At 43.9% G+C, this 27,243-nt stretch overlaps 1 protein-coding gene across 1 annotated transcript in view; it reads left to right on the top strand.

Moving 5' to 3' along the window:
* The window catches only part of CUBN (cubilin), a 306,910-nt gene that overhangs the window by 104,549 nt on the left and 175,118 nt on the right, over positions 1 to 27,243 (top strand). The window contains exon 28 of the mRNA XM_075552448.1: positions 10,553 to 10,703. Within this exon, the coding sequence (XP_075408563.1) occupies positions 10,553 to 10,703 (151 nt within the window). The remainder of the gene's footprint in view (positions 1 to 10,552; positions 10,704 to 27,243) is intronic.

Here is a 27,243-nt window from a genome sequence, read left to right as displayed (position 1 = left end):
TCTTTTGATAGCCGGGCACCATCAGCTTTCTTCACCACATTTACTTGTTCACACACTTTGGCTCCAGCCGTTGTGTCGGGAGAGTGAGCATCATAGAGTTCCAATTTAATAAAAGAAGGTATTCATGCATTGAGGGAGTGTTTGAGTAGAGGCCCAAGGTCCTTCCGCCACCTTAATACTTGACCTATAAATATAGACACATAGATCTATTTCCCCATCCTCCTATATATATTTGCATGTACATGTCTTTGTCTAGACCTCTATGAATGCCCTTTGACTCCTAGCTCTTTCCTCCATCTCCCTTGACTTTCCTCCTGCCCTACTACCATGCTTCATCGCCACCTGGGCTAGAGTATACCTCTTCTCTAAGCAACCTTACCCTTGATCATTTCCCACCAGGCCTGCCACTCCCACTTCTCTACCATTTGGGGTCCCATGTTTTTCCCTTGTCCCTGGGTTTGTTAACACCACTTCCTTACCCCCCCTACCCCCCCACCCCAAGTCTCCCCAAAACTGTCGGTCCCGTTGTTTTTCCTCCAGATAGTTCATCCAGCCTGTCCTATTCAGACAGACCTGTGGAGTCACTAACATGCACGAAAACTAGACAGAGGAAAACAAAGCAACAGTATACAACCAGACAACAAAACAACAAAAACAAACCACTGACAAAGAACAGAATAAAACAGTTCACAAGAGAAAAGCTTGTAGTTAGTTCAGGGATCGTTTGCTGGCCCTTAGGAGAGTTTTCCAGTCCAGTCTGTTGGGGCACCACGCCCTGGCCCCGAAGTCCACTTTCAGCATTCCCTGGGGACCTTGCCACTCCATTCCCTTGCTGTTCCGCTGCAGTCCCCCAGTGATTTGCCTCGGTGTGGTGGGATCAGGTCAGGTGCAATTCCCACACTGTGTCTCCGGTGCTGTCCCCTGTATCGCCCTTAGTCACTGAGGGACATCATGTCTCATAGTGGGGCCAGCCATGTTGTTCTCTCTGTGGACTGGCTGCTCTACTCAGGAACATCATCATCACGGCCTGGTGGGCTCTCTCCTCCTGCCCCTTCATCTGCTCCCGTGTGCTCTGATCAAATATGTCCATCTCCCAGAGCTGCAGAGTCAATGTCGTCCTTTGGAAAAAATTCTTTTCGGGGGAGGGGCAGGAATCCACTTAATTTATGGTGCTGGGGCCAGCCTCCCAGACCTCTCCACCAGTTCCCTCCTCCACACCGGGATATTGCGTTCACACCTTGCGACACTGGGTTGAAGTCTGGTAGACAATGGTGGAGGAGGTGGGGAAAGGAAAACAAAAGGATGAATACAAGGAAGAAAAGGGTAGTGGGGTCATGGGGCATTTCTGATATTTTAATATCTACTTCTGAGCCTGGTCATAGGAGGTCTGGTGGCATAGTGGTGGCGACATTGGACTGCTAACTGCAAGGTCGGCAGTTTGAAAGCACCCACAGTCCATTGGAGAAAGATGAGGGCTATCTACTCCTCTGAAGCGTTACCGTCTCAGAAATTCACAAGGGGAGTGCTACTCTGTTCTATAATTTTGCTGTGACTTGTCATCCACCCGATGGCAGTGAGTGAGAAACACTGTTACAAGGATACGTGGTGGCTCTGTGGGTTGGGTAGTGGGATGCTATGGACAAGCTGGAGTTCGAATACATCAATGGCTTCAAGGAGAAAGAGGAAACTGGTGGTGCTCTTAAAGATTTGCAGGCTGGAAACCCCATACGTAACTGCTATGGGTCGGAATAGATGCTAGGCCAGTGGGTTTGGGGTTGAAGTAGTTATACAATTCAGGTCGGCACATTCAAAGTGAAAATCTTAATTCTCTCTTAATTACTAATAGTTTCCTGTATGTGGTCTTCATTCTACTTCCAATCCTGTTCATCATAAGTGGGATGGTGGGCCCTCAGAAAGCAGGGGAAGTCTTACTTTTCGCCGGACCAAACCAGCGTGCTTGCACATAGCTGCAATGACTCAGGGCTGGAATGTCCTGTGGTGGATATTCGGCCCTGAAAAAAACGGAATCAGAGACAGCACCCCCCAACTGATTTCCATGGTAACCAGTATTTGTGTACTTTGAAAAGTGACTGCTTCGTTTTGTGTGGTCCATTTCCGCGGGGATGAATTCTAGCAGTGATGGTAGCCATCTGTGAATAGAAACAGAAAAGCCTGATCTAGGGACACCTTTAGGGCGTTTGTTTGTCCCATTGAGCCATTGTTCTGCATGATTAAAGTTCATCATGAATATGACATTCTCTTTAGGCCTTTTCATCAGTGGTTATTGGAAGTGAATTTCAATGCATCACTTAGTCCCCACCAGAAGCAGAAGGAAACTCATTGTCATTCATCAGTGTTCCTTCTAATCTAAACCCACTCCCTTTGCATCTCCCCTCAGATTCCATTCACACTGTTATCCTTAATGCCTGGGGTTCAGGGGCTTTCAGTCTGTGAACTAATCATATCTGGAATTCACTACTCCCTGCTTTGGAGGTCAATTCTGACTCATGGTAACCCTCCAGGGCTGGATAGAACTGCCCCTGTGAGTTTCCAAGACTGTCATTCCTTACGGCAGTTGAAAGCCTCCTCTTCCTGAGAGGTGGCTAGTGGTTTCAAACTGCTGACCTTGTGGTTAGCAGCCCAACATCTAGCCACCACGCCATCTAGGTTCCTCCAGTCTGGAAGGCAGTGAGATAAACTCTCTCAGTCATGTGCAAATGTCACTCCTCTTAGCCTCATTGAGCTTAAGCTCAAAGACAAAAATACTATACAGTTCATGATATTGTAGAGTCAAACAACATAATTCCTCAAGCGCTGAGATACCTAGTGCTTTATAAGGTCCATCACGTGTAGAGAGAATACGCTGATAGAGAATTTTTAACTTATGTTTTGTTGGGTGCATGTGAAATATTGAAAGCTTTTGACACCGAACAATCAATCCTTTTGGGGGTAGGATAGTAACAAAGGATTTTTCTGCTCATCCGTCTCTGCTGAGGGAGAAGTATGTTTGTTTTTGAATGAACTCGTTTTGAGTGAAGTAGTACAAATGGTGGATGAGCTTACCTGGTACCTGAGAGTTTTAGTCTCTGCAAGATGCCTCAGGAGAAAGACTGTGTGGTTTACCTCTATTAAAACAGCTGCTAAAAACCCTAAGAAAAGCATGGGGTCCACTCTGGCACACATGGGGTACCCATGGTCTAGAAATGACTCTATGGCAGCTTTTTTTTAAGGGTTTGAACATGAATCCCTAAACTAAAATACTAGAATGAAGAAAAACTCTAACCTTGAGGCTAAATGCTCTCGCCAAACCCACAATCTTTTGCAGCTGCGTTGGTTCTGGTGCAAAGTAACCCTGTAGGACAGAGTAGAACTTCCCAAGCTGTCAGTGTTGACATTTTTATTCTGTCTATTTATTTATTTATTTTAAAACGTTTTCAATTGTTTTTTATTTTTTACTGTACTTTTGTTGTTTTTTATTTTTTTAATTTTTAAAAAATTATTAAATACTTTTATTGGGGGCTCTTCCATCTCTTATCACAATCCATACATTCATCCATTGTGTCAAACACATATTTGCATATGTTGCTATCATCATTTTCTTTTTTTTTTAAAACAATTTATTAGGGTATTTTGTTTTTTTTAAAGATCATTTTATTGGGGGCTCTTACAGTGCTTATAACAATCCATATTTCAACTGTATCAACCATATTTGTACATATGTTGCCATCATTCTTTTCTTTTAAAAAAATCATTTTATTGGTGGCTCATACAACTCTGCTGTAAAGATTTATAGCCTCTGAAGCCCACAGGCCAAATTCTGTTCTGTGCTACAGAGTCACTATGAGTCTGAATCCACTCAGTGGCAGTGGCCTTGGAGTTATGACAAACTTGATGATAAATATATATAATCAGAGCAGTGCTGTTAGAAAAAATATAAACAATAAAAGGAAAAGGAAGGGACAATCCTGGGAAGTGAATCTCATCTGTATCCATTTGCTTAAAATGCTCATGTTTATTCCTAAAAGAGAAATGATGGTCCCCTGAGCGTCTTTTATATCTGCTGATTCCCCCCACCCCCCGCACACTTCCTAAGACTGTTTGTCTGATGAACAGCCCCTTAGGAAACGCTGCAGAAACAGGGCTCGGACTGCCGGACGTGCCTGTCTAGGTACCGGTAGAGTTCAAATAATAAAAACAAAAAATCAAACTCACTCCCATGAGTCAGTTCTGACACATAGCGACCCTATAGGACATAACAGAAATGCCCGTGGGTTTCGACGGCTGGTGGCAGAGTGTTTACCTGTGCGGCTGGCTATTAACGGCAAGGCCTGCAGTTGGAGACCAGCGGCAGCCCTGCAGGAGCAAGACAGGACTTTCTGGCAGCCTCAGAAACCACAGGGCCGATTCTACCCTTCAAGTCAGCAGAGAGTTAAAATCCCCACAGACCTGCTGTTCTTTCAAGCTGCTGATCCCGTGGTTAGAAGCTTGAGACATAGCCCACAGAAACCAAGTAGAACAGATCAAATCCTGTTAACATTATTCAAATAAACCATAGTGTACATTCATTGAAAAGTGATTAGGCGGCTTCAAAAATTTCATTGAGTTTTTCTTTGGACTTTTAAAAGCCCACTCCGTATGAGTATGGTGCTCTGCATAGAGACCTGCTATAGACAGTGAGGGTCGGGGATGCAGGCGGGGATGTGTACATCGAGGGAAGGCTCATTCACATGCCAGGCCAACACAAGCTTCAGACTGACTGGTCAAGGCAGTACAAAGCTATGCGACTATGCCCACGAAAGGAGGGCAAAGAAAGCGTTTAGGGGTCTCAGGGAATAACCAACTCATTTCCGGCTATCCTAACTATGGCAGGGACCTTAGGAATACTTAATGGGTTCTGTTTTCAGAGTTTCACAGGCTCATCAATGCATTTCAGACAGTATTTTATATCATAATGTTTTGGTGCTAAAGATGACTTTGTCATTTTGTACTGTTTTGCAATCATACGGTCCATATTATCCAGAGCTAATGCAAGCATTCCCGGGTACGTCCGTACTCTTACACATTGACGTGCTCCAAACCAAGGGTCCAGGAAGCCCGTGAAGGAGTCCATTTCTTTGTTTGCTCAGGACCAACTCGCATGAAAGTCCACATGCAAGTTGCACAGTTCACAGAAGAACCCAAGCCCATTTCAGCTCTACATGTCCTTCCTTTATAGCCACGAAGGCCAGTGCTTAAATCTGGTGGATGTTAAATGTATATCTTTCCTTTAGTTTGTGGAATAGAATATGTAGAAAGGAAAACACATTCTATGTAGTTACATGGCCCATCTGTTCAAATCAGGGGCAGAATCCCATTAATCTCCCCTCCTTCTTTCTACATGTGGTTATTTTTCCTTCCGTTTCCCACCCCGTCTCTCCCACCCACTGCCGCCTCCACCCCAACCTTCATAATTTTTGAAGTCCCACCCTTTGATGTGGAAGCCATTGCTTGTTTTCTGTTTTTCGTTTATGATGATGTCGTAACAGATTGCCCTGTAAGAGATTGGCCAACTTTGCTGAGCATAATACAGTGCTCTCTCATTTGGCCCATGTCTTAATGTTTGTGACTAACTCGTCATTGCTTTTTACGGGTGCATAATATTCCATGGTATGAATTACTCGGTTTGTTTATCCATTGCTCTATTATCAGAGGTTTTTATTGCTTCTATAATTTTTGAGTTTTTTTTTAGAAAAATGAAAGCTGATTTTATTTTATCATCAAAGCCATTCTTTGAACATGAACATACATATGTAATAGTCTACACACACATCAGTTTTAAAAAGGTTAAAGCACAACATAAATCCTTACAAAAAATTTAAAAATGCAAATTTAAAACTTTAAACAAAATTGCTGTAATAAACGTAGGTGTGGATATGTCTGCTCTTGTTTTGTTCTTTATGTCTTTAGGGGATATAGCAAGTAGAGGAATTGCAAGATCATAAGAATTTGTATTTGTTTAAGGATGCACCATATTGTTTTCCATCAGGCTTATACAATTTTACAATCCCTCCTTCAATATTTGAGTGTTCCAATCTCTTCACATCTTGTCCAGCATGTATTATTTTCTGAATTTTTCTAAGAATGTCAGTGTGGGGTGGGGTGGGGGTTAAAGTCAAATTTCTCTTATTGCTAATGGACACAAACATTTCTTTACATGATTGTTGGCTGCCTCGACGTAATCTTTGTAAATTGTCCAGTAATATCTTGTGCACACTTTTATTGGGTTATTTGTATTTTTCTTTAAAAAATCATTTTATTGGGGACTCTGACAGCTCTTAACACAATCCAGCCATACATAAATTGCGTCAAGCACATTTATACATATGTGGCCATCATCATTTTCAAAAAAATTTCTATTTGAAGCCTTGTTATTAGCTCCTCATTTCTCCCTCTCCCTCACCTTCCCTCACTCATGAGCCCTTGATAACTTATTATTCTTTTTTCATGTCTTACACTGACCACTGTCTTCCTTCACCCACTTTTCTGTTGTTCATCCACCAGGGAGGGGGTTATATGTAAATCATCGTGATTGGTTCCTCCTCTCTCTACCCCCTTCTCCTTACCCTCCTGGTATTGCTACTCTCATTATTGGTCCTAAGGGTTTATCTGACGTGAACTCCCTGTGTTGTGAGCTCTTATCTGTACCCATGTACATGCTCTGGTCTAGCTGGATTTGTAAGGTCGAACTGAGGTCATGATAGTGGGGGGGGGACCTTAAAGAACTATAGGAAAGTTGTATGTTTCCTCGGTGCTATATGGTACCCGTATTTTTCTTATTAAGGTTTATAGTTTTCTATAGATTTTTGAAATTAGCCCTGGATCTTATATATCATTGCCAATATTTTTCCCAATCTATGAGTTCTCTTTTTGTTCTCTTATTTAAAAGGATCATTTTATTGGGGGCTCTTATAGCTCTTATAACAATCCATACATCAATTGTATCAATATTCTTTTATACATATATTGCCAGCATAATTTTCTAAACATTTGCTTTCTATTTGAGCCCTTGGTATCAGCTCTTCTTTTTTTTCCATCCCCCCTTCCATCCTCATGACTCCTTTATAAAATATAAATTATTATTATTTTCATATCTTATACCAGCTGGTGACTTCCCTGTGGTTTTTGTTGTCCCTCCCCCTAGCGAGATGGTGGTGGTGGTATGTGGTTATATGTCAATCATTGTGATCAGTTCCCCCTACCTCCCCTTCTCTCTCCATCTTCCCCCTATACTCCTGGTTTCACTACTCCCATTTCTGTTCCTAGGGGGATTTATCTGACCTGGATTCCATGTGTCCTGAGCTCTTATCTGTACCAGGGTACATGCTCCAGTGTAGCCAAAACTGAAAGGCAGGACTGGGGTCATGATAGTGGGTGGTTAAGGAAGCCTCAAGAAACCAGAGGCATATTGTATGTTTCATCAGAGTTATACAATGCCCTTGTTGAATCATCCCTTCCTTGTGACCCTTCAGTGAGCGGATGTCCCATTGTCTACAGATGGGTTTTGAGTTTCTGCTCTGGCCCACCTCATTCTCAACAATGTTTTGTTTGTTTGTTTGGGGTCATCTGATTCCTGTTACCTGATCCCGTGGACACCTCATGATCGCACAGGCTTGTGTGCTTCTTCCGCGTGGGCTTGCTCCTTCTCTTCTAGATAGCTGTTTGTTTAAATCCAAGCCTTTAAGACCCCAGACGTCATATCTTTTGATAGCTGGGCACCATCAGCTTTCTTCACCATATTTGCTTGTGCACCCATTTTGTCTTCAGTGATCTTGTCGGGAGGGTGACATCACAGAATGCAAAGTTGTTAGAATGAAGTGTTCTTGCAGCGAGGGAGTGCTTGAGCAGAGGCCCAACGTCCATTTAAATATATGTATATAAGCCAATATCTCTAATTTCATGAATTAATGTATTTATATATCTACACACCTATGTTTTTGCTTCCTAGGTCTTTCCTCAGTTTCCTTTTACCATCCTCCTGTCCCACTATCACGCTTGACCTTTTTCTGCTTCTTAGTGATTTCTCTCAACTAGATTGCTGCCCCCGATTACTATGTCCTCCAGGTCATTGACTTTAATTCCCTACTTGGTCCTCTGTCTATGGTACTATTTTCTCACCTCTCTCTTCCCCCACCTCCTTCTTCCCCATCCTGTTGTTTTCTCCTTGGGCTTGTTTCCCATGCCTGTCTCTTAATTTTCTGGTCAACAACATTACCAGGAGAGTGATTCTACCTGGAAGCCATCTCGACTCCTCCTCTTCTCTTTACTCTTTTTTTTTCTCTTCTCTTTACTCTTTATGAAGTATTTTGATGGGCGTAAATGTTATATTTTTAGATAGTCCCAGTCCTCTATTTTGTCTTTACAGTGTGGGTATTTTTCATTATGTTCAGTACTGTATTTATGCCCTGTATTAGGCAGCGGTTCTCAACCTGTGGGTCGTGACCCCTTTGGGGGTTGAACAAGCCTTTCACAGGTTCACATCATTCATAACAGTAGCAAAATGACAGTGATGAAGTAGCAATGAAAATAATTTTATGGAAAAAAAAGAAAGAAAAGAATTTTATGGTGGGTGGGGGTGGGGGGGGGGACACCACAACATGAGGAACTGTATGAAAGGACTGCAGTATTAGGAAGGTTGAGAACCACTATATTAGGGCCTTTAGGTTGTCCTGATTTTTTTTATTGATTTTCTTCATGGTTCTAGGGTTTATAACTCTAGGTTATATATATATAGGTCTTTAACTCATCTTGCATTCATTTCTATATGACATAAAATATGGAGACAATTTTAAAAATCATTTTATTGGGAGCACGTCTAACTTATCATAATCCATACAAAATCCATTGTGTCAAGCACATGATCCTGTTTCATACTTTTGCAGCACCATTTTAAAAATTTTTGAGCACCATTTATTGAAAAGATGATCTCTTCTCTACTTACTATGTTTTAGTCCTTTATCAACGATTGGGGTCTTTTGGTAATTGCTTGTATTTCTGAGTTCTCAATTCTAATCCATTAGTCTCTTTCTATTTTTCTGTGCTGGACATATATATCTGATGAATCTATTAAACGAGGCAGGATATAAATATTCCAGTGGAAGATGGGAAAGAACTCAGCAAAGAAGTTCCAAGAGAAAACCCTAAGTGCATATACATATTTTAAAAAGATACTTATAAGCACTCATTAAATTTATCACAGTTCCCATTCCCCAAAGTCCACTATTTGTTGTTGTTGTTGTTGAGAAGTTAAATTATAAACTTTTGGTAAGATTTTTAATTATGTATATCATGAGCCATTAAATCTTATACAAGTTGACTCCTATGTCTAGAAATCTTCCTTAAAGGGAGAAACAGCCCCCAATGTTAAAAGTTGAGGCTCTTCTCTCTTGCTGCCCCTCTACCATGCAATGAGCTCCTTCTTCAAGGACCAATCTCTCGTTCAGAACAAGCCTAAAGCATGTGAGACAGAATCTAACTATCTTCACTTCCGAGGAGCATTCTGGTTGTACTTCTTCCAAGTCAGATTTGTTTGTTCTTCTGGCAGTCCGCGGAACTCCCAGTGTTCCTTGCCAGCACCATCACGCAAATGCATCCATCCTTCCGTGTCCTTCCTCACTCAGGGTCCAGCTTCCACATGCTTATGAGATGACCCGACACCCCATGGCTCAGGGCAGGCGCTCCGTCCTCCCCAGAATGCCATCACTGCTTCTGCAGCACATTTGCCCAGTGCAGATGTCATTTGATTCCCGGACTGTTGCTTCCATAGGTATTGATCGTAGATCCAAATGAAGCCTATAAATAGGCTTTAAATAATCATTAAAAATGAAATCGAAAGTTAATGGAATTTGCCATGAAGTTTTTGAAGGCCCCAGGGTATACCTATACTCATAAAAATTGTTGGAAAGAAAAAAAGAATTCTGGCACTAATCATTGGTGTAACAATACTTATCTTTACTGGTATAGATATCTCTTGCTTTTAGTAACTATTTAAATAATCTATTTTTTTAAATCATTAAATATTTATATAGAAATTTACATATCTTTTTATTATTGTAAGAGCTGTTACTCATTGAGCATCTCTTCTACATCAGGCCATTTTGCTTGGCTCTGTCTGCAGGGCATTGCGAATACATGCAGCCACCCAACAGGGCCGTCATTTCTCCATTAATCAAGCCTCTTTAGGGCGCTCGAAGATGTCAAGGTGGCCACTTGACCCACATTTCCCTATTCCGGGCCTGTATTATACTTTGAAGTGGACTTGCTAAGTTGACATAAAAGAAAACCAGTCACAGTTGGATTTCCAAATTTATTGGGCCTTGGAAGCAGCTTGATCCCTGGAACTCTAGATAAGCAGCCATTTTTAAGATTAAGCTTCTTATACCCAACCTACCCCAGCAGATTTGCTCCTGACTTTGGCTTTGTGGGTGAACGTGTCCCGTGTGACATACTATGTGAAGTGTTTGCTGCCGTTCCCCCACCCCACCCACTCATTGGCAAGACGTCTGATTTATTTCAGCTGTATGATGGATCACTCCGGATAGGACGCTACTGTGGAACAGAGATTCCTACCTCGGGGAGTACCACAAGCACGCAGCTTCATGTGCTGTTCCACACGGATGGGGTTGGTGACCAGGAGAAAGGATTTCAGATGCAGTGGTTCATTCATGGTGAGTCCTGGGTCTATCTCAGTTATATTTGGCAGATGCAACCCGACGGGCACACTTTTCCTTACTTGGCATTGCTGCAGGTCAACAAATCATGGAGCCAGGCTATAATATGCTGCGTTTAGAGAGCTTATTCCAACATTCCTAGAACTTAGAAAATGAAATCCAGTTGGGGTTAAGAGAAGCAGTGAATGAAAATAAGTAGGGCTTAAACAAAAAATGGGGGCAGAATAATGTGTCTAGGGGGGAACATGTATACCTGGGTGTGGTGAGCAAGTTTACAAAGTGGCACAGTAATGGGATGGGACTTATCCTAGGCACAGTGAATGGGATGGGGATTACGGCTGACAGGACTTCAGGAAAGAATGCCAGTGATAGAAGGAAGTATAATGAAAACAGGAAGCCGAGAAAGGAGTGGGAGGGAAGAGGTGAGAGGAGGGGCTGAGCCGGGGGGTCCCTTAGTGATGGATGCACTGAGCCAACCGTGGGCAGTGCAGCTACCAAACCAATGGCAACCGATGGCAACCTTTGCTGTTTAGAAAACAGAGAGGTCTCTACTTGACCTCATGGAGGCCAGTCTTAAAAGGAAAGGGCCCCAGAACACTGGTTTACAAACCTGGTCCCCAAACCACAGCCTTATCATCAACTTGGAACTTATTTGATATAAAAATACTTGGGCCTCATCCTTGATGCAGTAATATAGGATCAATACAGGGGAGGGCTAGCGAGGTGTGCTTTACCTCGTCTGCCCTGTTAAGTTTGAGGACCACTGTCCCAGAGGAACCCAAATCTGCATAATATCCTCCTTGTAGAAACCATGGCAACAATACTCAGCCATAGCAACGGGACTCCGCCAGGCTGTTAGGGCTCCGGAGTATGTTCCAGTCAATTTGAATAACGAAGACAGTGGCAGTATTGTGCCTGGGATCATACTCAGACACCTAAGCTGTCCTCACACTGTCAGAGGCCAGGTGCAGCCCAGTGTGCGCGCCCTCGAATGCCCGATGGGTGAAAAAACTCTTGGGGGTTGCTGACATTATAGTGAGCTAATGGTGTGAACCACACAGCTCAATATACCTGAAAAGATCTATGGTAAATTATTAAAAATACATCTCTTCACAAATCAATCCTGATCGAGGACTGAGTGTATGCTTCTGGAACCGTGTAAGGATGGGATTATCAGTGTTTGAAAATGGTCAGGGATGAGACACAGAGCTCCTTACAGCTTGAAATGTAGATTATGATTCCCCACAGTACAGGAGCTATGGTGATTACACTGGGGGACATCTGGGATGCCCTTTTATGGCACGTGGATAGATTTCACCTTGTGCTTGGCAGCTGTGATCTGACCAACATATTTTTCCTTTCCGATTTCAAACTTGGAATCAATATAGTCAACAAATAATGCAGCCAGGTTGGAATGGCCAATTTATTGATTGAAGAGATTTAACACGGTCCATTTCTCTTATCCTGGGATTCTGAAACAGCATTGATTCGAAAGAAAATCGAAACAGTTGTGAAAAGAAACAGAGGGGACAGGAAAGTCCTAGGAAACTGCGCAGAGTTACCAGAGCAGTGGTTCTCTGATTCAGACTTTAATATCTCTATGAATCATGTTGGAGATTTGTTAAAAGGCAGATGCAGATTTAGCAGGCCCGAGGTGGAACCTGAAAATCGGCTTTTCCAACCCTCTCTCTCAGGCAGACCTATTGCTGCTCTGTGGACCACACTTTGAGAATCGGGCAAAAGCCGATGTGAATGCTGAGAAATACAACATTAGAAAAGATCGAGGATCCCTAGAGACAAGAGCATCCTTCTGGAGGAGCCAAAAGGGCATGCGGCCCCAACATTTTCCTTCAAGAATAGTACAGAGATAGCCGGGCCCCTGTGTAAAGGAAACTCAGTGTTTCAGAGACCGAATGGGGAGGAAGGTTTCCCAGGGGGTCACACCAAAACTAAGTGTCCTACCACCGAGTCCACTCAGATCGCACCGAACCTACAAGGTAGGATACAGCTGCTCCTTAGGGTTTCCAAGACTGGAGTTCTTTATAGTCCTGTCAAGCAGCCAGTGGGCTTAAACTGCTGACCTAGCAGTTAGCAAGACAATGCTTAGCTCACTGCACCACCAGACCTCCTGTTCTATGGGACCCAAAGCAAGTTCATTGGCATAGAGTGCTTGCTGACTTTTAACACCCCTCCGTAGGAATTTTGAAGCTGGTAATCTGTATTAGCAATGCCTTTTTCAGTGTTGGACAGAGAGTGGTAAACAGAAAGACTGCGAAGGAGCCCCGCTGGTGCTGTGGGATAGACACTGACCTGCTAAAACCCTGAAGTCCGTGGTTCAAACCCACCTGCCACTCTGTGAGAGAAAACAGGGGGCTACATGCTCAGATCAAGATGGGCAGTCTCAGAAACCCTATGGTTGACTCTGAGTCCGAATCGAGTCTTAGTTTGGTTTGAACTAACAAGCCTGGGGCTCAGGATGCTGTAGAAGGGTTCTCATCCCTGAGCCTGCTTTGTCTTTACCTGGGAGTCTTCAAAACTATTCATGACCCGAACCCACCTTCATAGACTGACTGGAGCCAATTGATCTAGGGTAGAACTTTCGCTATAGCTACCTTCAAGACGCTCCCTATGTATGTAATTCAACTGGGTTGAAAGTTTTGGGAAGAGTGACTTTGCTGATACACTCCTCCTCAATGGGCTCAACAGCTCAGGCTGTTCTGGTCAAGTTATCCCAAGTCCCCGCCCGAAGGAATTTTTCATTTATAGTCATTAGTGGCCTTTCCCCCATCACTGCATCATTTGGATCTTGCAGCCATCGTATACTTCTTGCCAGGAACTTAGACAAAACTCAGGCCTCTGATGAAAGCTTAGCCCCCTTGAGAATTTACCTGTTTCTGGGTTGAGTCAAAGACCCCCCGCTGTTTTCCTGGTGACTCAAAACGTTCTCCCCGTTGCTGAAAACTTGCTAAGCATGAACACAGAGTTGTGAAATACAATTTTTGTTTACTGCGACACAAACTGGGGGAAACATTTTTAATGGACTGCTATCCACAATGTACAATTTGTGAATACTCATAAAATATAGTGGAAAGAATCTTCTAGAGTGGAATTGTTAGTGCTTTACCAGAAGAAACAAAAACCACCAAAAAACCCTCACGGACATCAAGTTATGCCAAATCATAGCGGCTCTACAGGACAGGGTAGAACTGCTGTGGTTTCTGAGATGGTGCCTGGTGTCAGGAGTTGAAAGCCCCGTCTTTCTCCCTCTACGCAAACTCCATAAACCTGTGAAGTAATGACTATGCCATGTTATAACCACACAGTGTCTATATCCTTCCTCTAAACTCTGTCTGTCCGAGAAGACACTTTAAAAACTCACTGCTGTACACTCGATTCTGACTCCTTGTGACTCTCTAAGACAGGGTAGAGCTGCCCCTGAGGGGTGTTGAGACCGTAGCTCATTAACAGGAGTAGAGAGCCTCACTTTTCTCCTGAGGAGTAGCTGGTGGTTTTGAACTGCTGACTCAACACACATTGCAGCCCAACTCTTAACCACAAGCAGCAGGAGAAAGGTCTTCGATGGGGGAGCTATTACTGCCCCTCCTTGCAGCCCTCTCTTTCTCTCTCTCTCTGTTCTTTCTTAACCCTTTGGAGATCAATTGCAGGTATCCACCATGAGCTAGTCATTGATTTGTTCATTCCACCAATAGTAAGGGTCTATGTTGTACCTGGTAGTGCTTGGTTGGGGACAACTCACACCAAAGGATACTTCCTGTTTTCTGGGCCCCCAGGTTCACTACGGTCCCAGACATCCTGGACACAGCTCACCAATAAAATAAAAAGTATGATAAGGGCCTCAAGGGAGAGATATAAGGTGCCCACTTTAGGATGCTTGACCTAGTCAGGAGGCCAGGGCAGACCTCGATGAGAATGGATCATTTGAACAAAGAGCTGGAAATAAGCAAGAGCTGCCTAGGTAAACGGAAGTCATAGATGGCAGAGGGAAGAAACGCCCTGTGGAGAGAGGAAATGGGTGAAGGGGCTATGGAAACACGCAAACCATCAACAAACCCTACCCTCACTGCTGTCGATTCTGAGACTGCACCTGTGTACTGGAGCAGACCCACCTGATCTTTCTCCCATGCCTTCAGTGGGTTGGCATCAGGTTCACAGACCAGCACATACCCTTCCCCTCCCCTTCTCCCCCCCTGCCCCCAGCCCTATAGGTCTCCTTTGGCAGGTAACCAACAAGCCAAGCTAGAGGAAGTCTGACAAGCTAAGGGAGCAGCAGGCCCACCTGGGTGATAAATGCAGTTAGCAGCCCCGACAGGAACAGGGTCTGCACGTTCTGTTTATAGTAATGCAAGGAAGTGAATTTTGAGCAGGGTCTTGCAGGATTGAAGCATCTGAGCAAGTTGGGCACTCCGACCCTTTAACAAGTACTGACAATAGCACCCGAGTTGGGGATCTTTTTGAAGAAGTGTACCAGCACTGTGTATAGAGACTTACGTGTGTGTGTGTGTGTGTGTGTGTGTGTGTGTGAGACACACAAGGAAAAAATTATTCCAGCACATTGTCTCCGCAGGGTATCTTCCCAGAACCAAGCTGGAGGGGGCAGGGCCTTTGGCCTTGTGGTCAAGAGCGGCTCTTCCTCACCCCGTGAAAGGAAGTGGCTTGCAACCCCACCCCCATTGCATCAGAATTCAGTCCCGAGACAGCACCCCTCCTCCCACACCCCGCCTTTCCCTCTTACTCTTTCCAAACTCTGTACTAATAAGAGCTCAAGATGTATGCTGAGAGCTAGCAGAAGTAGTGATCCCACTTCCTGAGCTTATCTACTGAAGAAGAGCCCCCTTCCCCACCCCCCTTCATTTCAGTAAGCCCGTGAGAAAACCTCTTTGTGGAATTACTTCTTGGACCACAGCAGCCTCCCACCCTGTCCCCTCACCCGTTCTATTTGCTCTGGGAAGATGGATCCACGAGCTGACTGTCTGCTCGGCCATTGGAAGGCGCCAAAAAGCAGTGCTGTGGTGAGGAGAGATTCAAGCCCAGCCCCACGGCTTTTTATGCATTTCATCAAAGAGAGTCTCGCCCTGGAAAGAATGGACCGGCCACAGTTGCCCTGCCTGGCTAATCGGTTCCTGGCACTCAGCATTGACAGCATTATCCAGGGGCTGGATTCGGCCGCTGGGCCTTGTCTGGGTTGTGGGCGGGCATATTGAGAAGTCGTTCATGCTGTGTGAATGGCGCGGCCTCCCAGCTGCCTGGGCACACCCCTGTCTCCTCTGCTTTTCAGCCCCCAGAGGCCTTCTTTTACTGGACCTACCCCACACCCCAACCCCCCTCTGCACACAAACAAGGTCAAGGAGCTTTGGGAGTGAAAGAGTGACATTTGCAAAGACTTCAGCTGGCAATGAGCAGGAAGGGCTCAGCGACATGTGATCAGGAGGTGATGTCACCATCCGTGTTCACAAAGGAGAGTGTGGTCTTTGCTTGGGGGCAGATAGATGACATCAGCCGGGTGATCGGGCCTGCTTCCATTTGTTTCTATTCAGCCTGAATAGGAGTTAGTAAGCTTGGAGGATTTTCAGAATCCCGTGCTGAGGACATTCAAGAGTGGTACCTGGCACTCTTACGGGTGTGCTTTGCGCACGAGACAGCAGCATCTTCTTGCTACATGGCAGCGAAGGCTTTAAGAACCTGATTTCACAGCACTGACACGCAACCCCCATGAGATCAGCAGTGGGGTTTGGTTGTTTTTTTTAATTAAATGTTCGCCCCAGTTCCCTTTCCCTCAAATGGTCTTTTCAATATCTTTGCTGATGTGGAGGCGTTCAGTGAATTATTTTCCATTTGCCACTTTTAATTCTTCTGCGAATTCGAGTATGTGTTTTGGAAGATGTCTTGACGTTCAAATGCTAGATTATGGTGCTGAAATGTGAACAAACTGTCACACTGCTGGGCTGCCTTCCTGAGAACAGTGGACCCTCAGCCATGAATTCCTGGACAGGGATCACACTGGCATACACTTATTACAGATACTTATTACAAACCATCTTCACTCAGTCATCATCCGTTGCATGACGTTCCGTCAACAAGCAAAATGGCTTGGTACCAAGTTGACGTGTTGATTCTGAATCATGGTGACCCCCATGTGTCAAAGTGAAACCGTGCTCCCTAAACTTCTCAATGGCCGGTCTTTGAGAAAGAGATTCCCTGAGTTTCCACCCCGAGGAACCTCTGAGTGGACTTGAACTACTAATCTTTCCGTTAGCAGCCAAGCCTGTTTGCACGACCCCAAAGTCAAGACTGGCACACAGAGAAGAGTTGTCATCGAGTAGGTGAGGCAGACAAAGATCAACAGTGTTCAAATGGCTCGCTACGCCAGGGGGCTACAGGCACAGGAGAGTGTCAGGAAGTTGCAGAGAACATCCAGAAACATTGGATCCTTGCATTGAGTTTTGTCCAACAAGTCAGAATGAATCCCATTGTAAGATTATCCGAGGAGAGGAGGGGACGGCTGAGTTCAAGCCAGCTGCACAGAGTTTGAACAGAGGGTCAGTACTTCAGCTCGACTAGTGAATGTCTTCTCAACAGGGACAAGATCACTCCCATGGGAGTAGGGAGAACTTCGAAAATGTCCCCGAAAGACTCTGTCGGGTGGGAGTGACTGTGGGGTCAAACATGAGCAAAGAATGGAACTAGAATGAGGAGGTGTGCGTTTTGTGGGTAAACTGAGGGATTTTTAAGTAGGACAGTGGCTGATGTGAACAGATGAGTTTTAGAATAAAAACTCTGGCGAGAAGGTAGAGGGGTGAGCAGAAAGGGAGAGAGGAGGATACTGGAAGTGTCATTAGGGGGCTAGCTGAACAGAACGGGAAGAATAGGTAGGACCCCTGATAGAAGGCACCACGATGTATGGAGGAGCCATTTAGAACGAATGACAAGCAGATGTGGTGGCAGAGTAGACACATGTGTCTGTGAGATGAAGGTAGGTATCACAGGGAGTGCCCACATTTCCGCACTAGCTGATTGGGTACTCTTTGGGTGATTAGATAGGGAATCCTGGAAAAGGATCCAGTGACAGATGGTGCCTGGGGGTCAGGTGAGATCCAATTTGAATATACTGAATTTGTGATGCCTGTGGTGGCAATGTTAGACTGCTATCCACAAGGACAGTAGTTCAAACCCACCAGCCGCTCGGAGGGAGAAAGACGAGGCTAGCTGCTCCCATAAAGATTTACAACCTTGGAAACTGCAGAGGTGATATGAATTAGAATTGATTGAAGGCCAGCGGGTAGATGGTGGTGCTGGTACAGTGGTTAAGAGCTAACAACAAGATTAGTGGTTCAAATCCACTGTTAGCTTTGTGGGAGAAGGACATGGCCGTTGAGGGATAGTTGCCCAAAAGGGCTACTGTGAGTTGGAATCAAATCATCCACTGTGAGTTTTGGTTTGGGTGAAATAGTCCAGGGATGTGGCTTTTGGACAATTGGCTGTATAGGTTTGAAAATTGAGAGCCTGGGGCAGAGAAAAATATTTTGGAATGAATGAGTTATCTGTGCGTTTGGAGTTCTGAGCATGATGAGACATTTGTGTCCCAAACTGTCGGAGGCGTTGGAAGGACAGCAAAAGCACAGAATTGGTCTGTGGTTTCAAGGTGTGTGCAACCTGGTCAGGAGTTTTAGGTGATTCCGCAAACCTGGAGCGTTCCTGTGAGAATCACAAAGCTTCCGAGTTGTGGATGAGGGATCGTAGACTCTTCCCATGGACTCCGTGGGATTTTAAAGCCCTGGAAGACAGGGCAGAACTGTAATGGATGGATGGTGCCTGGGTCAGCATCAACCAAGAACCAGAGAGAAGCTAGCTTTACAGATCATGAAGACAGCGGGGTGTAAGACTGCAAACATAGTGGGGAGAGGTTTTATTTAGGACTTAATCTGGTGAGAAATAGTCATGGTTGATCTGAGAGCAGGGTGTGCTTCGGCTTGGAGAAGGGTGTGATTCTAGAGCAGGAGATTGTGGTTGGAGAAGGAGGAAGTCATGGTGGTGGTAAATAGGAGGGGCTTGTGCTGGATCCCAAGATGAATGAAAACAGAGATGGAAATATTCACAGGGTTAAGATAGCTGAAGATTTAGGTTGGCAAACCTCTAATGGATGCTCAACAGACACACTGAAGAACTATGTTGTGGACATCATCGCAAACACTGGCACCAAAAATATTCCCAGGAATTGCTTCATTCCCTTTTCTAATTCAGTTTCTTTTTCTCCTTTCTATTTCTTTCAGAGAAAGTATAACTGCAGAATCATTGCTTCATAGATTTCCGTGCTTGAAAACCATGTTAAGGTCTTTTTCATATTTGGGTGTCCTGATTCTTGCTACTGTGGAGTGCAAAAATTCACAACCTTCTGGAAGTCAGTCTGTCTTGCTCACTACGAGAGATTTTATGAACCGTGATCCGCAAAGGGTCCAGGGCACGCTCCCAAGGCTGCGTGTAGGAATCACATTGCTGGGGGCTAAGCATTGACATAATTTCCTCTGCTGGCCACAGGTTGCTTTCAAAGTACCGCTTCCTACCAGGCGGTGGCCAGTCCAAAAATATAGAGAGAAGTGGAAACTGCCTGTCCCAGTCTGATTCTGCAGTGGCCTCCTGTTTGATGAAGTCACCTTCATCAATAAGTCTGTACCCAACCTCTGGGTAAAGATAAATGGGTACAGATACAGAATTCTGTGGGTGTTTTATAATTATGGTATGATATAAGTGGAAATAAAAACAAACAACACCCCCCCCCCGCCGCCAAAAAAAGCTTTTTAATAACCATTACTCTGCTTTTAGTTAAAAATCATTTCCCTGAATGGTGACAAGACTTTCTTTCCCATTCATGCATGGTCCAGTCCATTTTATTTCTAGTGGCCATTTCAACCTTTTTAATCTTTTGCATTTTTGTCTTGGGATATTTTTAGGGTCTCGAAGCATGAGAATGGAAAATGAATTTTATCATCCTATGGAATGAAGGCCCAAATTTCTGCACTTTTAAACTATATGTGGTTTTGTTTGATTTTTAAAAATCTCGTTATTTCTCTCCTGCTAAGTTTTCATGGACCATGCTGGTTTGTTTAGAGTGAATATGTCTATAAGTGAACTCTTATTTGTAACATTGGAATAATTAATGGACTGAGGGAAGCCCGCGGATCTTTCTGCCTGGGTTTCAGAGCTTTCTCAGCCGGGTCTCAGGCCTCAAAGGTAGCCTTGAGTACATTACAGACACCAGAATGGGTGGAAAAGCCAAATCCTGCCATTCGCTCTTTCCCTGGCAACAACAGTAAATACACATACACACAGTTGACCTTCATTTGGTGTTACCTCTGACTCTGGTTGCCGGCTGGGGCCTTGCAAGAGTCTTCCAGCCCAAGTCCCATGTGGCTGCTGTTGGGAAAGTGTTTGAATTCTGTTTCCACAGTTATGCAAAGAAAAAAGTAACCTCCAAACATCCATGACCTTCCCAAATCATATATTGCACAATGTGTAATTCAGTCTGTGAGACTTGAGTCAAAGGAAGGGCTTTCTTGAATCTTCTATTTGTGTTCTGGTTCCCTGGCAACAAAATCTCTGATTGATATTGCACATACTTTCCAGGGGATTCCACAGTTTTTCTTTCCTTTTTTTTTTTGTTTCTAACATGAAAAGAGAAACCACGCATTTCTTTTCACAGTTTCAAATTTTATATCATCCCCAAAATGACTAAGCCAACTTGGAACAAACACGATGTTCAGTGTGGAAAGTTAAATTTGGGCCCCAGAGGGTTTCTTTTCTTTCTTTTATTTATTTTTTAGCGTTTACATAAATGGCGCCATATTTTTCACTAACGTTACGTGTCCAAGGATTTTTTATTTAATGCGTACGCCACCGTGTACTCAGAGTAGGAGCCAGACAAACTGTCTCTGGCATTGTCTCACTAAATAAATCATGACTGTCTGGAGTCTGGTAGTGACTCCTCTTCAAAAGAGTTTGTAGAATTTTATATTCATGATTTACATCAAGCCCTCTATATACTTTGTCCTTAATTTTATTTTCTCCTTCTAAATATACAGACTACTCACAGGGTAAATCACAGGCAGAACACATAGGTTTTCATGTGAACATGTGGTTTTAAATTTATTGTAAGACCTTCTTTATGATGAAAAGCCACAGAACCCAATGGAACTGTGATTTAACATGACTGCATTGATTTAATTAACATCTTCGTCATTAATACTCTCGATGATTTCATCATATCAAACAATGATGCCTACTGCTTGTTAGGCACTTTGAAAAGTGTTTTACAAATACTGTCTCATACCTTCTCCTACTTACTCTCTGAAACGGTCATCCGCATGCCCCCAGCCGATGGACAAGAAAATTGAAGAGGAGCGCTTAGAGAAGCTAAGTAACTTGCTCAAACTCACAAATCTAACAGGTGATGTGACCAGGCCTCAAAACTAGGCATGTGGTGTCTAACTCCACAGCCCAGGTTGGAAATAATTGTACTGTGCTCAAACTCATATATACCCAAGCCCCAACGAGGAAGATGAAAAGATAATTGCAATATAAGAAGGTCAGAGCTTGAGGAAGGTGTTGTTTGTTTTTAAATCATTTTGGGGGGAGCTCATTTGAACAGCTCTTATCACAATTCATACGTCCATCCATTGTGTCAAGCACATTTGTACATTTGTTGCCCTCATCATTCTCAAAACATTTTCCTTCTACTTGAGCCCTTGGTGTCATCTCCTCATTTTTTCCCTCCTCCTTCCCCTCTTCTTTTATGAACACTTGATGACTTATACATTATTATGTTTTACGCATTATGCTGACTCCTTTCACCCACTGCTGTCTCCTATCACCCACTTTTGAAATAGGTAATTTTATAGCTAAATTTCTATCGAAGAGAAGATTCTTTGCGAAAAAGAAATCTGGACAGTCTTTCCCTGTAATGTTCCTGGGGCTCCCACTGAATTACACTATTCATTCTTCAGACTCCTGGGCCAACGGACAGTATGGGACACTCTGTATGGGAGGGCTGGGGTGATCATTTGCTTGGCAAATGGCCAATGAAAAGTAGCGGATTTTTTTTCTCTGTCTCTCTACCCAATGTCTGTGCTATTACTCATTGTTAAAGCCAGCTTCATCTGAGGTTGCTTCCCCTGGCTGATGAATGATAGGCCCAGATGGGGAGACACTGAGAGGTTTTTCTGGTCTGTTACCATGCAAATTAGTTTACAAAGCGGAAGAGCTGGGACCCTTGGCAGGCAAAGAGTGAAGGGTAGCTATGTCCAGGTTTGACTGAGAGGAGGGTGAGGGATGAGATGGGATGAAAGCTTGGTTGCTTTAAGGGCTGAATCAGTGAGCCAGAGGCTGAAGGCTCCAGCATCTACCTTCCAAGGGACCCGTACGTCTGCATATCATCACACACAGAGTGTGGAGGCCCAGAGGGCAGCTCTGTGGTGTACATGGTGCTGCCCATGTTTGTCTGTCTGTTGGTGTTGAGTAATCGCTCTCTGGAGGAGAGGTCTCCTCTTGTGGGGGAAGGTGAGAGGGCATTGAGGAGTGGCAGTGAGCTGGGGCCCTGGGACTTTCCAGCCTCTCTGCCTGGGTGAGCATAATATTTGGAAATAATGAGACTGAAATTAGAACAAAGGAAAGGAAAAAGGTTTAGAAGGAATGAGTAAGGATATGAGTGTTGGACTTGGAAATTATATAACGGGAGTAGTTTTCCAAGGTCTTTGCCTGTTGGGGGATTTCATAAAGGAATGGTCCTCTGTCTTAGATGCAGTTACTTATTTCAGGGGAGATTAGTCCGGTCACTTTGGTCTCATGTAATTTCACTAGCAGATATTTTTATACTATCTTTTGCCTACAAAATTTCCGTGATTCCAAAAAATGTCTAAGAACAATTGATAGATGTTGAAGAATCAGGACCGATGGATTTATCCTGGGAAACCATTTTAAAATTTGATTAGAGTGGGCCAGAAGGAATATTGGATATAGTTCACCAAAATGAAACGACAACAAGATTGTGTTTCTCTGGGTTAAAATGAAAGATTTTATCCTTATATACGCAAGGATAAAAAGCAAGGAAATTAAATTTTGTATCATGTGAAAACTATCAGATTCATTTCTCTTTTAATTGTGCCCTAAAGCAAAGCATTTCCATGGTTGACTGCAGAGCATCTCAGGCACTTAGGTGGCTGATCAGCTGCATTTGCAAAATCCACGTGGCATCCTCTACAGTAACCTAAACATCATCTTTAGAAGCATGGACAACATTGATTTTTTTCACTCATATGGATCTATTTTCTGACTCACTGTTTCATATTATGTCTATATTCCTTCACTTTTTCTTTATTCCCTGCCTTTGAAAACAGATAACTCCACCCCATATCTATTGCTATATGGACACTGATTGGTCTGGTCAAGAGAGCGAAATATGATCCAATAGATGATAATAGATGCTCTGTCTAGGATGGAGTCTCTGTGGAAGATGAAGCTTTCTAAGTCTACCTGACCCCTCACTGCTATAAATACTACTGGGTGAGGCTGTTGATCTTAGCTGTGTTCTCCTATTATAATGCCTAGCCCTACATTGATCTCTAGTTTTCCAACCATGGATTCTATGTCTGCTACCCTTACCTATGAACCTTCACCTAAGCATCAATACAGTAAACATGAAGTATTCAATACAAATGGAGTAAGAATCACTTAGAAGCAAGCCCACAATGCCTTCAGATGACACTCATAGTTGCTACCATTTTGTGCCTGTCTGCAAGTGTTGTCATCTGATTTATTGTGAGACAAAAAAATGTTTCTTTCTCGGGTTGCAATAAAGGGTTGCAAACTGAGTGACTTAAACTAGAAATGCATTCTTTCATAGTTCCGGAGACTGTAAAGGGAAGGCTTCAGGAGAGACTCCCTCCTTGACTATCCTTAACTTCTGGAAGTTGCCGCAATTCTTGGCTTTGGGCAGCATGAGTCCATGTCTGTATCCAGCAGAGGGCAGAGACCACCCATTGGCTTCATTGATTACATATGCAAGGAATTGAACTCCAAATAAGGTTACATTCACAGATTCTGGAGGGGAGACATGAACTTGGGGGGACACGACCCCATTCAACAAGGGGCTTCTGTTGGTTTCTTGAGTGGGAAAATCTTGGTTCTTGGCTTCGCTAGAGGAAGAATTCACAGTGAAGCCTGGTTTGTGATCTAAGTGAGTTTTTATAAAAGGACAGAAGAAGTTTCAGGTTATAGAGTCACTGAACATGGGCAACTCATGGGACTGCACCCCTACATGTGTGCCACCCACACTGAGGCCAGAGAGAGAGACTGCAGCAAGGCCTAGCAAAATGTGGAGAAGCAGCCGAGGGGCTGGGTGGTCTTTAAGTCCCTCTATTTGGGGCCTTCTGCTGGGAGGCAAGGTTGAAGGTATTGGTTGACCCTATTGGCTGAATTAAGCCTACCTGGCCTACTTTGGGCCCACCCAGGTGTACTGCCTACCTGGCTCAGGGGCCTGAATTGTCACAGGCTGATTAGACATCCCTGCTTCTTGCTATCTACCAGTTCTATAGAAATATGAAAACCAAACTCACTGCCTTTTCGGCAGTTCTGACTCATAGCAACCCATGGTAGGACAGAGTAGAACTGCTCCCATGGGTTCTTGAAACTATGAGTCTTTATGGGAGTAGAAAGCCTCCTCTTTCTCCATTGGCGAGGCTGATGGTTTTCAACGGTTGACCTTGCCGTTAGCCAGCAGCCCAATGCGTACGGCGCTAGTTCACCAAGGATCCTCAGGGGGCCTTTGGCTTTTGACAATTATCTCCTCTTGTGGAGGTATCATGGTCTGTCTCCTTTCTTTTAATTTCTCTTTTTTTCTTCCGTTAATTTCCATCAGGGGTTTTTCATAGTCCCCCATCTTGACAGTGTATGATTTTGCTGTCAGATCTCATCCCCAAAGACCTCCAGCCTGGTTGTGTTTCTGGCCCCTCAGAAAACTCACAAATTTCCCCAGACATGTTGTCTGCAAATCTTTAAGGTCAGGTTCTTAGGAACGGAGGTACTTCACACTTCCTTTTTTCAGAAAGCATGACTGAGACTCTGGTCTTTGTCTTCTCTCCTGGTAGGACGGATGTTGATCATGGCCGTCCTGTTGTCTCGCTGGAGAGCAGCGTACTTTTTTTCCCAGAGTAGCATATATTCAAACTGTTGAAGAGTTAAATGGTGAAATCAAGTCAGAGAGCACTGGCCTCTTGTGGTTCTGATGTTTTACCAGAGTCAGCCTCTTCATTTGAAGGCGTCCACATTCCTTTCCAGCCCATATGGCCATTGACCTCAAATGGTTTGCTTAGGGTTCCGTTCTTGGTTCCCTCCCCCCCTAACATTTTATTGGGAGCTCTTACATATAGGATTTCAATCCATAGTTCCTTTAGATCAAGCATAATTGTACAATTGCTGCCACCATCATTTTCAATGCATTTTCTTTTCTTCGTGGACTCCTGGATATCAGCTCTCCTTTAACCCCTTCCTGCCCCTCCCCTAGCACTCCTCAATCCCTCAATATTATTATATATTATAATTGTTGTGGTTGTTTTCGCCAAAACTAACAGCCTCCCAGTTGTCCCATCACCTGACATTCTGATGTTCATTCCCTTCGAGTGGGGTTATACAGTCATCATTGCAATCAGTTCCCCCTTTTCCCCACTCTCTTCCCTTATCCTCAGGGAGTCGTTAGTTCCCTTACTGTTTCTGATGGGCTTATCTATCTTGAATTTCATGCATGGAAAGATCTGGTTTGTATCAATGTATAAACAGGTCTAGGAAGTTTAGGGGAGGTAAAACTAAGGCCATAATAATGGGAGGAGGAAATGTTAAAGAACGAAGGATAGTTGTGAGGATCATTGCTCTATTCCACCCTGGATAGGTTGTCCCTCTTTGGGTCTCCACCATGCATATGTTCCTTCATGTCAGTTTGATTACTTGTTTTTGAACTTCTAATACCGATTCCCGTGGACACCTCATGATCCCACAGACTGGTGTGCTTCTTCCATGTGGGCCTTGTTGCTTCTCTGCTCAATGGCCGCTTGTTTAATTTCAAGTCTTTAAGACCCCAGATGCTATTGTTAGATGTCTCAGGTAGGATAAACCTTGGTTCTTGGCTTTCTATGAGGAAGAATTCATGCTGAAGCCTGGTTAGTGATCTAAGTGGGTTTTTATAACGGACAGAAGCAATTTCAGACTATACAGTCACAGAACACAGGCACTCTCGGGGCACTGCACACCCACACATGGTGGCCTGAGGCCAGAGAGAGATGCAGCATGGCCAAGCGGAAGGCAGAGGAGCAGCTGGAAAAAGGGTGGTGGTCTCCAGGTTCTGGCCTTTGGGGCCTTTGGCTGGGAGGCGTGGTTGACGGTACGGGTGGACCCCATTGGCTGAATTAAACCCACCTGGCCTAGTTTGGGCCCACCCAGGTGTACCACCGCCCACTTGGCTTGGGGCCTGAATTGGTGCATGCCTAGTTAGACACCCCTGGTCCCTGTTGTGCTACCTAACACTATATCTTCTAATAGCTGGACACCATCAGCTTTCTTTACCACATTTGCTTATGCACCCATCTTGACGTCAGCAATCAAGTTGGGAAGGTGAGCTTCATAGAATGCCAGGTTATTAGAATACATAGAATGCAAGTGTTCTTGCACTGAGGGAGGACTTGAGGAGGGGCCCAATATCCATCTGCTACCTTGATACTTAACATATAAATATATATATCCTTATTGTTATATATTAATATATTTATATAAATACACGCCTATTTTTATACTGCTATAAATGTCTTTGCTCCAAATTATTTTCTCTATTTCCTTTCCTCCTGTCCCACTATCATGTAGGACCTGCATTCGGCTCAAATTCCTCTCAGCTACATTGCACATGATCAAACCCCACCAGGCATTCTAGACACTCCTCGCCATTGATTTTAGATGTATCATTGTTCCTTTATCCCTGGGTTTGTTGACTCTCCCCTGGCCCACCCAGAACCATCGGTCTGTTGTTTTCTCCAACCATCAGCTTTCTTCACCACCTTTGCTTGTGCACTCATTGTGTCTTCCGTCATCGTATCATGAAGATGAGTATCATACAGTGCCACTTTACTGGAACAACCCGTTCTTGCCCTGAGGTAAGGTTTAAGTAGAGGCTCAAAGTCCATCTGCATACTTATTGTATTTACTTATATATGCGTACATACATAAATACACCAAAATTTATATAGTTATATCTTTACATATATGCATATCATATACCTACACATAATTTGTTTCCTCCCTATTTGCTTCCTCCATTTCTTTTTTCTTTCCTCCTGCTGTACTATCATGTTTGCTCATTGTTTGCATCTCTTTAATTCCTCTTGGGTGCATCTCAGTTGGTCAAATGTTACAGGTGTATGGGAAGACTCCATTATTCTTTCATTCCATTTTCCATGAACTTTTTGAAGCCCCCTCATATTTCATTGGT

This window comes from Tenrec ecaudatus, chromosome 6 (assembly GCF_050624435.1).
Source record: "Tenrec ecaudatus isolate mTenEca1 chromosome 6, mTenEca1.hap1, whole genome shotgun sequence".
In the NCBI taxonomy this organism is placed as follows: Eukaryota; Metazoa; Chordata; class Mammalia; order Afrosoricida; family Tenrecidae; genus Tenrec; species Tenrec ecaudatus.
The sequence above is the reverse complement of the archived record's forward strand: the minus strand, read 5'-3'. Positions and strand labels throughout refer to the sequence as shown.